The 15,463-nt window shown below is 37.6% G+C and overlaps 3 protein-coding genes and 2 non-coding genes across 7 annotated transcripts; 1 reads left to right on the top strand and 4 right to left on the bottom strand.

The window, feature by feature from the left end:
- Positions 1–829: 829 nt before the first annotated feature.
- On the bottom strand, positions 830–906 carry LOC123882590. The gene has a single exon (XR_006799911.1). It is a non-coding gene; the product is annotated as a small nucleolar RNA snoR118 (small nucleolar RNA).
- Positions 907–1,188: 282 nt separating this feature from the next.
- Positions 1,189–1,262, bottom strand: LOC123882537. Its single transcript, XR_006799864.1, has one exon. It is a non-coding gene; the product is annotated as a small nucleolar RNA R66 (small nucleolar RNA).
- Positions 1,263–4,581: 3,319 nt separating this feature from the next.
- Positions 4,582–11,118, top strand: LOC123881510 (protein MAIN-LIKE 1-like). Of its 3 annotated transcripts, none has more exons than XM_045930221.1 (4): positions 4,582–4,925; positions 5,308–5,807; positions 5,898–6,617; positions 6,708–7,664. In XM_045930221.1, the coding sequence occupies exons 2-4, from the start codon at positions 5,310–5,312 to the stop codon at positions 7,458–7,460; spliced, it is 1,971 nt and encodes a 656-aa protein (XP_045786177.1). In that variant the 5' UTR covers positions 4,582–4,925; positions 5,308–5,309; the 3' UTR covers positions 7,461–7,664. The 3 variants fall into 3 exon arrangements, with proteins under 3 accessions (XP_045786177.1, XP_045786175.1, XP_045786176.1); XM_045930220.1 differs by lacking the exons at positions 4,582–4,925; positions 5,898–6,617; positions 6,708–7,664 and adding exons at positions 8,575–9,110; positions 9,189–9,911; positions 10,008–11,118 and having other exon boundaries at positions 5,689–5,807; XM_045930219.1 differs by having other exon boundaries at positions 4,582–5,807.
- Positions 11,119–11,403: 285 nt separating this feature from the next.
- On the bottom strand, positions 11,404–11,796 carry LOC123922245. The gene has a single exon (XM_045974979.1). The coding sequence runs from the start codon at positions 11,794–11,796 to the stop codon at positions 11,404–11,406; it is 393 nt and encodes a 130-aa protein (XP_045830935.1).
- Positions 11,797–13,162: 1,366 nt separating this feature from the next.
- On the bottom strand, positions 13,163–14,117 carry LOC123919469. The gene has a single exon (XM_045971391.1). It carries the CDS (start codon positions 14,092–14,094, stop codon positions 13,438–13,440), a length of 657 nt encoding a protein of 218 aa, XP_045827347.1. The 5' UTR covers positions 14,095–14,117; the 3' UTR covers positions 13,163–13,437.
- Positions 14,118–15,463: the final 1,346 nt, after the last annotated feature.

Here is a 15,463-nt window from a genome sequence, read left to right as displayed (position 1 = left end):
ATTAATAATCATCATATCCTTTTTTTAATAAGAATTATTTTTTCTTTATCAAATATAAAATTCTATTTATACCCTTATTAAACTGATTACTAGAGACACATGTTGATATTTCCCATGCTAGTGCAAGATTAATTTTAAAATAAATCATAAAATTTTAGAATCATTAATAAGAAAAATTAGCTTCATTCCAAATAAACACAAAATGTCGAAGACACAATTGATCAAACACATGAGTCCAATATTTGAGGCAGAAGTAAAAATGTTAAAAGAAGAAGTTCTTCAACAAGGGATTTAGATTCTATTATAGCTGGTGGTGGGGGGCAAATGGAGCATTGTAATCGATTGTGGAATATATTACAGTTACTATTCGCACAAATTTCTCCATGGAGCATTGTAATCGATTGTCGAATATATTACAGTTACTATTCGCACAAATTTCTCCATGCTGGAATCTATTATAGATTCTCTAGATCTCAAACCAAACATACCAGTTTCTCTTGCAGCATATTCATATTTAAATGGTTAACTAGAGGTATGTTTGGTTTAGCTAGAATATATTATAAAGGTGTAGAATAGATTCTACTTGTTTGGAGTAAAATTGAGTAACTTCTAATTCTAGAATCAAATCTCAGTATTAGGTTTAATTCTAGATTATCCTTAATTTGTTTGGGCCTCTTCAACTTTAACCACGGATAACTCTATAGAGATCTTACAACCAATTTAATACAACAATGCAACTTAACCTAATTTTCTATATTCATTTTATGATTTATTTTCCTCTTTGTAATTTCATGAGTTGAAGAATTCGAAGAATAAAGATAGTAAAAAAAAGTCAGAAATAGCTTTCTAGACTAGCAATGTGCATCAAATTATATGCTCAGAGCCCAGTGCTTATTCATCATTCATATAAATAAAAAAATAAAATACATAAAAGTTTGAAATGGGTTCTCAATAAATATGCTTATTTAGCTTAACATAAGAATCGGTGGCATGGAATTCACCGGAGGAAATAAAAGAGGACCTAATTACTATTTTAGATTCTTCATTGATTTCCTCAGATGAAATCCAACCAATTATAAATCATCTTGGCAAAAGAAACAAAACCATTTGAGCTAGACAATTTTATTATTAAATAAACAACCAGAAACATTCAAAAAAAATTAACGAAAAAAAAAATGGTTAAGATGGATCCTCAGTATTTATGCTTGTAGTTGACATCAAATTAAAAATTCAGGTCTCAAAGATTTCATGCCATCATAGGATCCAACACATTTTTCCCTAAAAAAATATCAGTAACAAAAAAATTGTTCAAAATCCAAAAACGTAAAATTACAAAATTAGGGTAATAAAAAATTTAGCAGTCTGTTTATTCACTGCACCTGTGGAAAAAACGAAGGTGAAGCGACTCAACACGGCTGCAAAAACTTTATGCCTCTTTAGATAATGATGAGATTAACCATTAATCAATTGAATATGAATCAATGGCATCTCAAGAGGCAAGTTAAGATCGCTGAAATTAAAAAATAAATTAAAGAAATTAAATGGCTAATAATAACGAAGAAGAAAAGAAAGAGGGTTTGTTTTTGTGTATCGTTGTTCTACAATGAGGAATCCGAATGCGTTCTTCTGAATTTATAGTCGATGAAAAACTGAATTAGGGTTTTTGGATCTGTGTGAAAAGACTATGAGGACTCCGTTTATTTTTTTTATTACGGATTTGCCCTTATTATAAAAGGCCCAATTGTTAAAGCTGTGACTTAATAATCCAGCGTAAAGAAATACTACTTCAAACCCCCAAAATTTCCATACATTTCTTTATGGGGCTCTACGCACAAGTGGTCCACCGTGGATAAGTGATCTACGGAATATGAATTTTACGAAATTCACTATTGGATTGAAAGTTTATATTGCATAGATCATCCATAAATTTTTTAAAATTTTTTGAAAATCATTTCATATGTTATTGAGACCCATCAAGATTTACGTTATTTAATAAACCGTTAATTTTGATGTGTCTCAGTAACATATCAAATGATTTTCAATTTTTCTATGGATGATCTATATTATATAAACTTTCAATCCAACGGTGAATTTTGTAAAATTCGTATTCGTTATAATGTTATTCACGACTTGTCCACCATTGACCACTTGATGAAATTGTCCATATTAGAATTTACCTTCTTTATGGATGCATCAAATCAATCATATTTGTCTTCAAATAATTCTATTATTCCCCTAACCTCTCTGAACCGAAATTGAAATAGATGATTTAATTAATTTCTTTTTTTTTCTTATAATATATATATATATATATATATATATATATATATATATATATATATATATATATATATATATATATATATATATATATGTTGGCTGGCTCTGGCTGTGCTTAACAATGCTGGTTTGTTTGTTCTTCTAGTTACAAGCCTCTCAGATCGACAAATTTTCAATAAATGGTGCAATTTTTATCAATTAACATACAAGGACGAAGAAGAAAGAGAGTATAGGTTCGGTATGTATTTTTGGTCCTCTAATTTATGAAATGCTTAATTTTAGTCCTCCTATTTTGTTTTGAACAATTTATAAAATGAAAATAAAAACTAACTGTAAATAATATGAATAACATAAAATATAATCTTATAACTAACACTATAAGAAAAAAACCAGCATAAAAAAGGAGAAAAGATCCTCTCAATTTTCACATTTCAACCATCAATCAACTTTAATCCATTTCTTTTAGATTTAAATATTGTTTGATATGTACAATCCAATGGTCCAAATACCAACATTATTTCCTCAATTTTTTTTCAACTTGAGAGAATCCTTTCTCATAAAAAAGAGTCATGATATAATCAACTTATTAATAAATTAATTGAAAAATGGACATTTTTATCACTTTTATTGTTACTCTTGATAGGCCTAATACCATATAATTGAATTTTTTAAATTCCTATAAATTGGAGGCCCGACACTATAGCGCATAGGGTTGGGAACAGGTCAGGCCAGGCCTTGACATGCCTGAGCCTGGCCTAAGATTTTTCTTCGGGCCTGAGTCTGGCCTACGGCATATCAAATGTTATTTATTTTGGTTTGGCCTGAGCCTTTTTAAAGCCTGGCCTTGTAGCCTATTTAAAAGTCTGTGTTACATAAATGTCTCTGTATAGTCTTTTTAAATAGTCTAAACAGGCCTTAAAAGCCTATTTCACATTTAAATTTTTATAATTTCTTCAACATTAAGAAAAAACTAATAAAATGATTAGCACAATAATTAAAAGTTAATAAAATAACAAATATGATTAAATAATAATTTATTTTTTCTTTGGCAAAAAAAAATATAAATAATAATATTATATAAATAATAATAATAATAATAATAATAATAATTAAATATAAACAGGGCGGCCTATCAGGCTTTTTTAGAAGCATGAGCCTGACCTATTTATGTAAACAGGCTTTTTTCAAAGCTTAAGCTTGACATTTTTAATAAACAGGTCAGGTCAAGCCAGACTTACACAGGCCAGGCCGAAGGCGCCTGTAGGCCGCCTGACCTATTCCCAACCCTAATAGCGCATCTTGCATTTGGCTTTGGCGGGCCTTAAATGCATCTAATTTATTTATATATTGAACAAATACATTAGTTATTCGATGTACATAAAAAAATATTTATTTACATATAAAATTTGAGGAAGTATAAACAAAAGTTCATTTTATATATTTAATAACTAAGTCAAATATATTGAGTAAAAAAGAAAACTAAGTCAATATATATTAGTGATCAAATCAACATAAATATTAAACTTTTGTTCATGTAAAAGACAAGGGAGTAAAATTTACTACTTGTTTTCAAATCCTTACTTTTTTTTTTTTTTTTTTTTGGTAGAGCAAATCCTTACTTAACTCATACCTCTAGTAGTATGTCGTAACTCGTAATCACTTCATAACATTTTATTTATCGACATAGTAGTCAACCACAATTTACCACAACCACGAAGAGTGTTATAGACGGTGGAAATGGAATCACATTCTAAAGAAACAAAAGCAATGAAATACACAAAAGTTATTTTTTATATATTTAATAACTAATCTATTTTATAAGTCAAATATATTAGTGATCAAATCAATCTAAACACTACTCTTCCGTCCAAAATAAATGACATATTTCTGACTTTATCTACTATTCATATAATCTCCTTGATTGTATTTTTCTACTAATATGTATATATAAATATTATCATATGATATATTATTTGATTTTTCTCGATGAGTATTTTTAAAATATATAATTTTTATAATAAATAATTTAAAATATTAACAATTAAAGTTAGACCAGTAAACATGACGGTTGTCAACTAGTTATTTATTTTGCAGGGAGGGATATCTAGTAATTACTCCATAACATTTTATTTATCGACATAGTAGTCAACTACTATGCATAGCAAGCTCAACCACAATTTACCACAGCCACGAAGAGTGTTATAGACGGTGGAAATGGAATCAGATCCTAAAAAACAAAAGCAATGAAGTCATCACATACGTAAGAAACACCAACAATTCCCCCAAGAAGTTTTCTCTCCCGACCCCCCTCATTTCTTTTATACCCCCTGAATTTCCGTTTTTACCCTTGGGGGGTACTGCGGTTTATAAAAACCGAAGTCTTTTGACATCTTGAAACATTTCGGTAACTGCGAACCGAACGTGGTGTTGACATCGTTCGGTATCGACGAACCGAATGTAGGGTTGCTTCGGTGGATATTAACCGAAGGGTTGATTCGGTTAATATTAACCGAAGTTGTCTTACATATGAACAATTTCAGTAAGTTCGTTTTATTTTGAAAAACAAACCACAAAACTCCTCTCTTCCTTTCTTCTACACATTTGCGGCCAACTTCAACATCCAACTTCAAATCACATTTCATCAAGTAAGTTTCTTTCCTTTATTTGTCATTCTATGCATTCCTCATGACCATGACATTTCAAATTCATTTTTTGTTCTTCCGTATAAAAATTCCAAAATTTCAATATCTGATTATTGAGTTAAATTGTTGATTATGTTGTTTGAATCGTTGATTATTGGTTAGTTGTTAGATTGGTTACATACTAGCATGAATGAATGTTGCTAATTGAGTTAAATGTGAATATGAAGCTAATTGAGTTATAGTGTACTCTAAGTGTTTGTCAAAATGTACGAGTGAATATGAATGCATGTTTCCATTTGAATTATGTTTCCATTGTTGCAAGAATCATGTGTTCGATTGAATTATAAGTATTGTATTGACTGTGAATTTATTTATCTATGTATAGATATGGAAGAAAATCTACCTAGGGGTAGGCATGGAAAGGCAATCAATGCACATGCTTCCGCTCGTAGAGAGCTTGCTGCAAATCATCCGTCCAAACGAGGTCGTCGCAAAGGACCAACTCCGGGGCAAGGTACACATGATGCCGAGGCGGGTGGGTCGCATACACGTGGACGGACACGTCTAGGACAATCATTGGTGGTGCAAGATGAATTTGATGCCGACCAATTTTTAAATGCGTGTTTTGATTATGATGATCTTGGATCACCACAAGTCTCACCACAAGTCTCACCGCAACACTCACCGCAAGATGAACCGCAAGACCCACCGCAACAACCACCTCGACAACAACGGCGCAAACCAGTACGCCGAAAACCACCAAAGTGTTCACGTAATGATGATGAAGTAGGTTTTGGAGGAGGACCGACGGATTTGTCCTTGTTAACGGAGTACGATAAGCATATGGCTATTCCGATATGGTATGCAGACCCAAATGACAAAGAGGTAAACCAATTTAAAATACGACGATTATTTTATTAAAAATGTTGTGATTACGTTAGCTCGATAATTTTTTGTGTTATTTGAATTTTTCAGATTTTAGCGGTAAATTTACGTTGCATCGCCAGCGGAAAAAAAGTTATTAATATACAAAAACCGTCGCGCCGCACGGACAGATGGTTTTGGGATGTGGTTGAAGCATCGGGTTTGGAGCCGCTTACCCGGACTAATTTTAGCGTGCTTGACTACGGGCTCCTCTGGGCATTTGTTGAAAGATGGCATACGGAGACGAGTTCATTCCACATTCCATTGGGTGAGCTGGCCATCACATTGGACGATGTCCAGTGTCTGTTGCATATTCCGATCGAGGGAAAGTTTCTGAACCATGGCAAAATGTCAAGGGATGAAGCGGCTGACATGGTTAATTCATTTCTAGGAGTTGATCGGAATGTTGTTATGGGTCATTTTGCCAAAATGAACGGGCTCCATCTGAAGCATTCTGACGTGGAGGATATCTATAGTGTTAACCACGGATTAGCTGATAAAGCTGTTGCTGAAGGTAAGTCGGCGCATGAGATTAAGCTGTATAGGGACAGGTCCATACGGGCTTTCTTGCTATTTTTGGTCTGTTGTACCATATTTAGCAACAAAAGCAGTTACTACGTGGACGTAGTATACCTGCAGTATTTTCAGGATTTGTCGGCTGTCCGTGAATGGAATTGGGGTGCTGCTGCTCTGGTTCATTTGCAACATTATCTGGATGATGCGTGTTTGGTGACAGTGAATCAGATGGCTGGGTACATGTCTTTGCTTCAGGTAACATAAACGTGCGCTTACGAAAATTATTCAACATGTATGATACGTAATGTCCGTCAATATAATGAAACTTGTTTGTCATGCTTTCAGGGCTGGATAATTTCTCATTTTCCGGGACTTAGCGTGTGGGCGCAGGATCCTATCTATTCTGAGGGCATGCCTCGAAATGCAAAGTTTGTTCCCGGAGCTGGACATAGGGAACCAAGTAGCTATAGAAACAGTTTGGATAATATTCAGACGTATGACTGCGTATTCAGTCCATATGATGATCACCGACACGTCCGCCCTTTGATAAATTCATGCTGGTTTTCTGGATGGTTGAGATGTGGTAATTTGAAAGCAAAGCATTTGCCTGAACGCGTGCTTAGACAATTTAAACATGTCCAAGGCATTCCTAGAAAACCGGATTTGTCTGCGACTCCGGGGATGAGCCTATGTGAGATTGATCGTGTTTTTATGGAGGAGTTGGATTTGAGGATGATTGCTGAAGAGATGAGGGGTCAGGCTGTGGTTAGCGCATGGGACCATGAACCTGGATACATGACATGGTTTTACAAAGTGTCGCATCCAGTTATGCGACCCGTACAAGCTCCGGTGTCACCACCAAGGCCACCTAACTTAGAGGTGTTGATAGAGGCCGCGGAAGCAAGGAATGACCCTAACATGCTTCAGGTATGCCGTGGTGTTAGGGATGAGGTGGAGAGGTCACTTCGCGAAGGTGAGGCGGTGGAAGGAACTCCTGTTCATGGTACTTTGCGGAGGATTTTGAATTTGCTTAACCCTGTTTTGACGTGTCGGCGACTTAAGCGGGGTAGAGGGAGACGGTACAACACTCGAGAGTAGGCTTAGCTAATATTGTAACTCAGTTGTTGTTTAATGTAATTTTATTATTTGAATTTGTCGAATTTGGATGTAGTCTGATTCAAACAATTTGGTGTATTTGACTACGTTTAATTACCCGTTACCTTTTTTAAATTTCCGTTAACGTGATGTGTCTAATACTCAGCTATGTTATGATAGTTTATGATGTTACATAAACGTGCAAGACCCAAAAAAAAAAAAAAAAGAAAATTATGCAATTCATTTCGGTATCCAGTTACCGAAATCTGGGTACATTTCGGTAGATATATGCCGAAACGACCTAATTCCAGTGAACCAAAGAAAATTTCGGTATCCAGGTACCGATATATGGGTAACTTTCGGTACCTGATAACCGAATATACATTTCGGTAAATTTCTGCCGAATAGATCATATTCCAGTGAACGAAACAAAATTTCGGTATCCACGTACCGATATCTGGGTAAATTTCGGTACCTGGTAACCGAAATCACTTTCGGTATATTTATGCCGAATACGTCCTGTCCAGTGAACCAATGAAAATTCCGGGGGCTAATTACCGAAATCTGGGTGATATTCGGTACACAAACGCCGAAAACGCTATAGTTCGGTTCGCATGTACCGAAATTAACTAATATATTAGGAAAAACTTTAAACGTTCACCATTTGCGCCAAAACGGTTTGCAACAGAGGCTAGGGCGATTTTGGAGGTTTCAATCGCAAATTTAAGGTTTCACCAGTAGAACGACAATTTCTCTCTTCTAAACATTCAATTTCTCCCTGATAATCACCAAGCTCATCTCTACAAGTAAGTTTTCAAACTCAACTCTCTCATTTTCTTGCTTTTTTTTTAATTTTTTTATTTTGATTTGTTAATGCTCGTGATTATTGTTTTGATTCCACTAAATTTGGGGTTGTATTTTAATTTAGGGTATATGATTGGACTTGTATAGGGTAATTTATTTTAGGGCATATGAATTGGATTTGTATTCTTGTTTATGTGCACCAAGTGTTTGACAAAATGCTTGTATGAGTATTGATTTATGTATAAAAATTGTTTGAATGAGTAACCGATGAATATTGATTTCGTAGATACTTATGGTGACTGTTTTCTTGTAGGAATCATGACGGACGACAAAGTTGGCCGAACAAGACGTGGCGGTGCAAGCAAAGCACATAGCTCTGCACGTAGACAGGCTGCGGTCAATGTAGATAAAATTCCAAGTCGAGCTAAAGGGAAAGCAGTTTCAACCACGATGGATGAGCCTCGACCGGAGGATGCAGAATCGCAAGAGGAGAATGAAGACGTGGAAGAAAATATTTCTGAAGAAGGGGAAGAGGAAGGGGAGGAAGGGGAGGAAGGAGTGGATGAGGAAGCGGAGGAAGCGGATGAGGAAGCGGATGAAGAGGGGGATGATGATGGGGAAGAAGAAGTTGATGAGGAAGCGGAAGAGGAAATGGAGGAGGAAGAGGAGGCTGAACAACCACCACCAGAACCTAAAAAACCACGGAAAAAGGTTACACGAGTAACACAAGGAAGGAACCCACCACGAGTTAAACCACCACCAGTTACATGTTATGATGGTGGTCCGTCTGACTTGTCTTTGTTGCCGGGATTTGGAAAACATGTTGCTGTACCGTTGTGGAAAGGAGAGGTAAGTTACGATTCATATAACACTATTTATTTTCGATGTCGATTGTTATGAAGTGTAATGAAGTGTAATGTTTTGCAGCTCCAATCCCGGTATTTGAGGGTAATGAACAACGGGAAAAAAATCAACAATTTCAAGATATGTCCGAAAGAGTACTCGTGGTTTTGGAATGTCGTTAATGCGTCCGGACTCGAAACTCTGCGGCGGACAAATTACAATCACACCGATTGGGGTCTGTTGACGGCATTTGCAGAGCGATGGCATCCTGAGACCGGAACTTTCCATCTTCCTATTGGTGAGATGACTATAACCTTGGACGACGTGTCCTCATTGCTTCATATTCCGATTACCGGAAAAATGCTCGACCACAACGGAACGTCATGTACAAAGGAAGATGGTGAAGAGATGTGCGTAGAGTATCTGAACTTCCCTATTAGTAAGTGCAAGAAAGAGTTTCAAAAAATGAAAGGAGCACATATAGGGTTTAAGGCGTTGAAGGATTTGTATCTCGATAATTTGAAGGATGCCTTGAAAGCTGAAAGGTTAAAGAAGCCTGCTGAAGATGTGGAATTCCTCAGGGAATGCACCATTAGATGCTATTTGCTCTACTTGATCGGTGCAACCATTTTCACCAACAAAAGTATGCAGTACGTGGACGTCATTTTTCTTACCTACTTGCGAGACCTCAGTTTAGTTAACACGTGGAATTGGGGTGCTTCTGGGCTGGCATATCTGTACAACTACTTGGATGCTGCAAGCCGCCCGAGATGTGGAAATCATGGTGGTTATAACTGTCTATTTCAGGTATACATACAAACTCAAAATGCGTTTTGCCTTTTAACTGAATGTCGGTTGTTATAATTAAATATTTTGCTTACCCATATCATGTGTTTTCAATAGGCCTGGATTATGGCGCATTTCAAAACTTTTGGTGGACGTTTTGTTGATGAGAGATACACCCACGACAATCCCTATGCGGCAAGATTTTTGCCTTTAAAAGGACCAAAATTTCCAGGGCAGCATAGGTCCGCATTGGATACAATGCGCATGGATGAAGTGGTGTTTTGCCCATATGAGGAGCACCGGCAAACCAGACCCTTTCAAGATATCAGTTGGTACACTGGTTGGATTATGTGTGGAAGTGCTATTATCAATCCACACTTGCCAGAACGTGTCCTCCGACAATTTGGACATGTCCAGTCTATCCCTAGGCACCCTGATGTATCTGCAAAGGCTGGTATGAATCGGTTTACGATTGCTGATGCATTTGCTTCCTACCTGACTGCCAACTATGTGACAGAGGAGATGCGAGGACCAAAAGTTGTGCGTGCATTTGATACCGTACCCGGATACATTCCATGGTTATACCGTGTTTCTCATCCGAAGATATTGCCACCGGTTGAAGCGGATCCACCAACACATGCTAACCTTGAGGAGGACAACGTGAGTGGTGAATGCGACGTGTCTGAAGTGACTAAGAAGGTTCGAGCGGATTTGAGGAAAGCGCTCGATGGTCAACTCAATTTGGCCGATGCTTTGGTGGTTATTGAAAAAGCCTACACTGATTTGGAGCCTGTAGATGCATATTTGGTGCGACGGAAGAGGAAAAGAGACTCGGGTGAAGGAACAAAGAAGAGGAAGAAGAAGAAGAAGACAACAACTGAAGATGCCGGAACAAGCAGCTTGTAGTTTTTTATTTTTTGTTTTCGCTATGTTTTATTTTTTTTTAAATCCTGCCGTGTACAATGGAACAACTTGTCCGTATAATTTCGTTTTGCTTGGGATGTATGAACATGGATTTATATTGAATGCGGTTTCCATTTAATTTGTTTTTTTATTGGATTTGGATTGGAATGTATGAATTTCATTTGAAATACGATTATATCCGAACAGGTGATTTCGCGTGGATATGATCCCACGGGTGATACATAGTTTAAAGTCATTTGTTGGGAAAAGATATATTTCGGTAAAACTTTGCCGAAACATACTAAAACAGTGAGCCAGACAAAAATTCGGGAGGATATTACCGAAATCTGGGTAATATTCGGGTTGCAGTTACCGAAATTACTAGTTCGGTAAAGTTTTGCCGAAATTACCTATTTCCAGTGACCGAGTCAAAATTCCGGTACCTAAATACCGAAATCTGGGAAAACTTTGGTAAGCTTTTACCGAAATAGTATTAATTATAACTTCAAGAAAATGAAACACACTTAGGCAAACTAAAAATCACAACAAAGATGAAAAGGAAAACACACTTAGGCAAATTAAAAAACAAAACGATAACAACACGGTCGCATCACTTAGTTTGCCTATTTGGGTCTTCCGGCCCAACAAGACAAGCAAGGATGGCTTCAACTGATCTTGTCAGTGTCGCATCTAGCTCGATAGGTCCCGTGGAGGAGTACTGCTCGAAGATTGAAAACATAGTTTCAACATCATCGTTGTTTTCAACAGCCATACGAGTGAAAGCAACGCGTCCGTCAGAACCAATTGATGGCTTTCGATACAGGAGATTTGATACCGTTCTATTGTCGTTCGGGTTGTTGACGGTGCGATTCAGTTGGTACAGCTGCTGTTTCAGACCTTCGAACGTTTCACCGTCATTGATTCGAAACAAATGCGGTTTTCCATCGCCGAAGTAAACTGCCGCAAGAGTAGATCTCATTCGTTGTGTGAGTGAGACATCCATTTTCCCGTTATTTTTTTTCTGTCGAGTGTTGAATTCAACAAAACACGTGAATTTAAAGATGGGTTTGGTGCACATTATGGCGGTAGGTGAGCGTTAATGAGGTGGATTGGTAGTTAGCGGAGTTAGGTGGGCTTAAATGCGGTAGGTGGGTGTTGATTCGTTTGGCGAGCGTTTAGAAAATTTGGATGGAGCATAAAAAACGTGCAACATAAAAGCATTCATTAATTAAAAGGTCACATCAACATAACTGAAAAATAAGCGATAACGTAAACGAAAATGCAACGACAACATAACTGAGAATTCAACAACATGAGTAACCAAATTTCAGTTTGTAACTACTAAGGTAGCATACAAACGTGGATACTTCGGATCAACTTCTACCCCATTGAACATGTCGTTCACATCGTCATCATTTTTCAGCTCCTTCCACTCGTATTTTCGGGGTTGCTCATCATATCCACCGACATTATCACTGGCCAGATCGATTGTCGATTCGTAATACGCAATTTTTTCTATTTTGATTTGTCTGCCGTATTTGAAGCGATACATGACTTCGATCTGGCGTTTAAGAGCTTGAATAGTCGTCAAATTGTTCGACAGGTCAACGCAGAACAACTCGTTGTTACCGCGAAACTTAACTGAAAATGCATGAGATGTCGCCCTATTGTTATTAACAGACCGATTTGAAGCACTCATTTTGTGAAATTGTTCAAACGTGTTTTTCACAACTATACACATACGGCGGTTTTATACTACATTCAATCTAATTACGGCCACATAATTTCGTCGGTGTAATTTTAACCACAACTAAATGTCGGTGTAATCTTGACCACAAAAAAAAAAAATTAAATAAAAATAAAAATTGTCGGTCCAATCTCAACCACAAAAAGTGTCGGTGTAATCTCAAATATAAATTATTTGACGGGTTCGTATCGATTAAGTTATTTATATGATTTTTAACAAGTTTTCAGGCATATGCTTACATCTTTTCTACCCCCCAGTTTTCTTTTATACCCCCAGTAAACAGTTGTAAATTTAAACACATTTCGGTTCGCATTCCCCGAAGTTAATGAGTTCGGTTAATATTCACCGAAGTTGACTGTCATACCCCCTTATTTCGGTACCAAGCTACCGAAAATTTCAGTGGTTCACTGGAATATGTAGGATTCGGCAGATGTTTACCGAAATTATAGTTCGGTACCTATTTGCCGAAATAACAGCATACTTCGGTACCAATCTACCGAAAATTTCGGTTGTTCACTGGAAATAGGCTGGTTCGGCAGATATTTACCGAAATCTGGGTAAATTCCGGTACATAGTTACCGAAATATATTTTCATGATAACCAATGATATTGTAACTCACGACCTTCCATGGAATGACATCCACGCGAAATCCACTGTTAATGCTGTTCATCCAGACACATTCATATTGGAAAAATTATTCATACAATTACACAACATCAAGATTACTTCAACCAATATCATTATATTGACACAAACAATTACACAACACCAAATCACTTCAATATATTTCATTACAAAATGGATGTCATTACATCTCGATTCATATCATTACAAAATGGATGTTCTTTACATCAAAATATATAACAACGTAAAATACATTAAAATAGGCCAAATGATCAGTCAATCACCAACGGAGTTTCTCTACTGCCTGCACCAACTATTTGGATGGGGACAACGTTCTCGGTGCTCATCATCTCCTCGAACCTATGTTGCGCAGCTATGAATGAATCTTCCCAACCCAAACTTTGTTTAGCACAATATTGCTTCCACGACTTGTTTGATTTGGGTATCGGACACCCAACTTTAAGCTTTACCAAAACATAGTGATCCGGTAACGCGCCAAGGCAAATAACCCTTGAAGACGGGTTTGGTGACGGAATGGAACGCAATGGGAAAAAAGTTTCACAAGGCCCATTTTGAAGTATGGAGAGCTGAACAACTACTCTATCCAATATGGTGGCCACGATATGTCCCATATCCGGCAACGTGAACCATTTATCCATCGGTGCAACACTATTCCTAATACTAGTACGTTGTCTCGTCCTCGGGGGTGGGAGTAGTGCATCACAGATATATTGGTAACGCTCCTCGCAACCAAATATAGCAACATACATATCCTTATTCAATCGCAACTCCCTGCTCATGTTGCACCGTATCAGTTCAAAATCATCTTCGTTGCCTCTCTGAGCCAATGCAACGGCACGGTAACCACAATAGCCGTCGCCGTCCACGTTGATGATATCTTCAATGAAGGGATGCATGAATTTTGGCATGTGGTTAATTCCAAAAATTTTAGATGATGAGGTTAGTGGCAATGGGTTGGACACAGTGAGCGGAGCTTCAGACACCGTAGGCATAGGGTTTGATGCGGTAGGTTGTGATGATGATGGCCTTGAGTGGGACGGAATTGACGGAGACGGCTTTGACGATTGCGACGCTTGTGTCTCCGTGAAATATTCTTCAACATGCTCCCATCGAGACTTATCTCTGCTGGTGGATCTTGTTCCACGGACCACCTTTTTCTTTTTAGCCCCTTTTGATTTTACATTTGTGGTCGGAGGCTCCACATCGGTGGTTGTAGGATACGCAATCTTGCGGAGTTGATCTCGGATCTCATTTTTCATGCTTACATCAGCTGTCCTCAATCGTTCCTAAAACAAACAAAAAAAAAAATATGCCATTAAAAATTAAAAACCAACGCATAATGATCGTAAAATCGTAAAATAAGTGTATTATGCCTTTAATAAACACGCACCTGAATTGCTTGCCACTCTGCCGTGCACGCATAATCGTCCTCGACGTCGCCACCAACTTCTTCATCTTGGAAACAAATTATCTTCCAATGTTTGTAAACCTCATCGAGTCTAATAGGCCTATTGTGGTGCAGTTTCTTGGCAATCAAACACGCACATGGCAGCCCGTAGTTAGTCCTCATCAGACAACCACACTTCATGCTATCCATACCAGTAAACTCGACTCTTTTTGATTCAGTGTGGATGTATCTCATTGCACGTCTAGAGACTTTAAACATCAAAGTCGAGTAAAGTGTTTTCTTCCGGTATGTGTGTCCATACACAGACATGTTCTGGCCAAATTCAGTTTGCACTTGGGTGAATTGATTGCCTAACATTCTGTGAATCGATTCCCAACCCTTCACCAAATCACCGAGACCGTCGGTCAAGTAACTTTTCAAAACACCGTGTGCGCTTTCAGCTCTATTTGTCGTATTGTTGCCCATGTGCATATACTTGTCCACCCATGCACTCACGAGCTTCTCTTTGTCGGTGTCCAAAATTGTCTCTTCAACGTACCGAACAAATTTTGGCCACCTCTCACATAACTTCCTAAAAGCCATAACATTTTCAGTATACTCAGCCTCAGTAGACGAATCTAACACATCCTCGAACGCCAAACAGACTCTTTCCCTCATGTCCGCCGCCTTGACCTTTTCCCCATCCCTCACCTTGACCAGCTCGGCTGCCTTGGTCCTCACATTCTTCTTAACATGGAACCGACAAACCAACGCCGCCGCTTCTGGAAACACAGCCGGAATAGCATTCATCAAAGCTAAATCTCGATCCGTCAAGATAACCTTCGGCAAATTTGTCTCACGCCTTAACAAACAACGTAGTTGTTGCAGAG

This window comes from Trifolium pratense, linkage group LG4 (genome assembly GCF_020283565.1).
Source record: "Trifolium pratense cultivar HEN17-A07 linkage group LG4, ARS_RC_1.1, whole genome shotgun sequence".
In the NCBI taxonomy this organism is placed as follows: Eukaryota; Viridiplantae; Streptophyta; class Magnoliopsida; order Fabales; family Fabaceae; genus Trifolium; species Trifolium pratense.
This window is presented reverse-complemented; position numbering and strand designations above follow the sequence as displayed.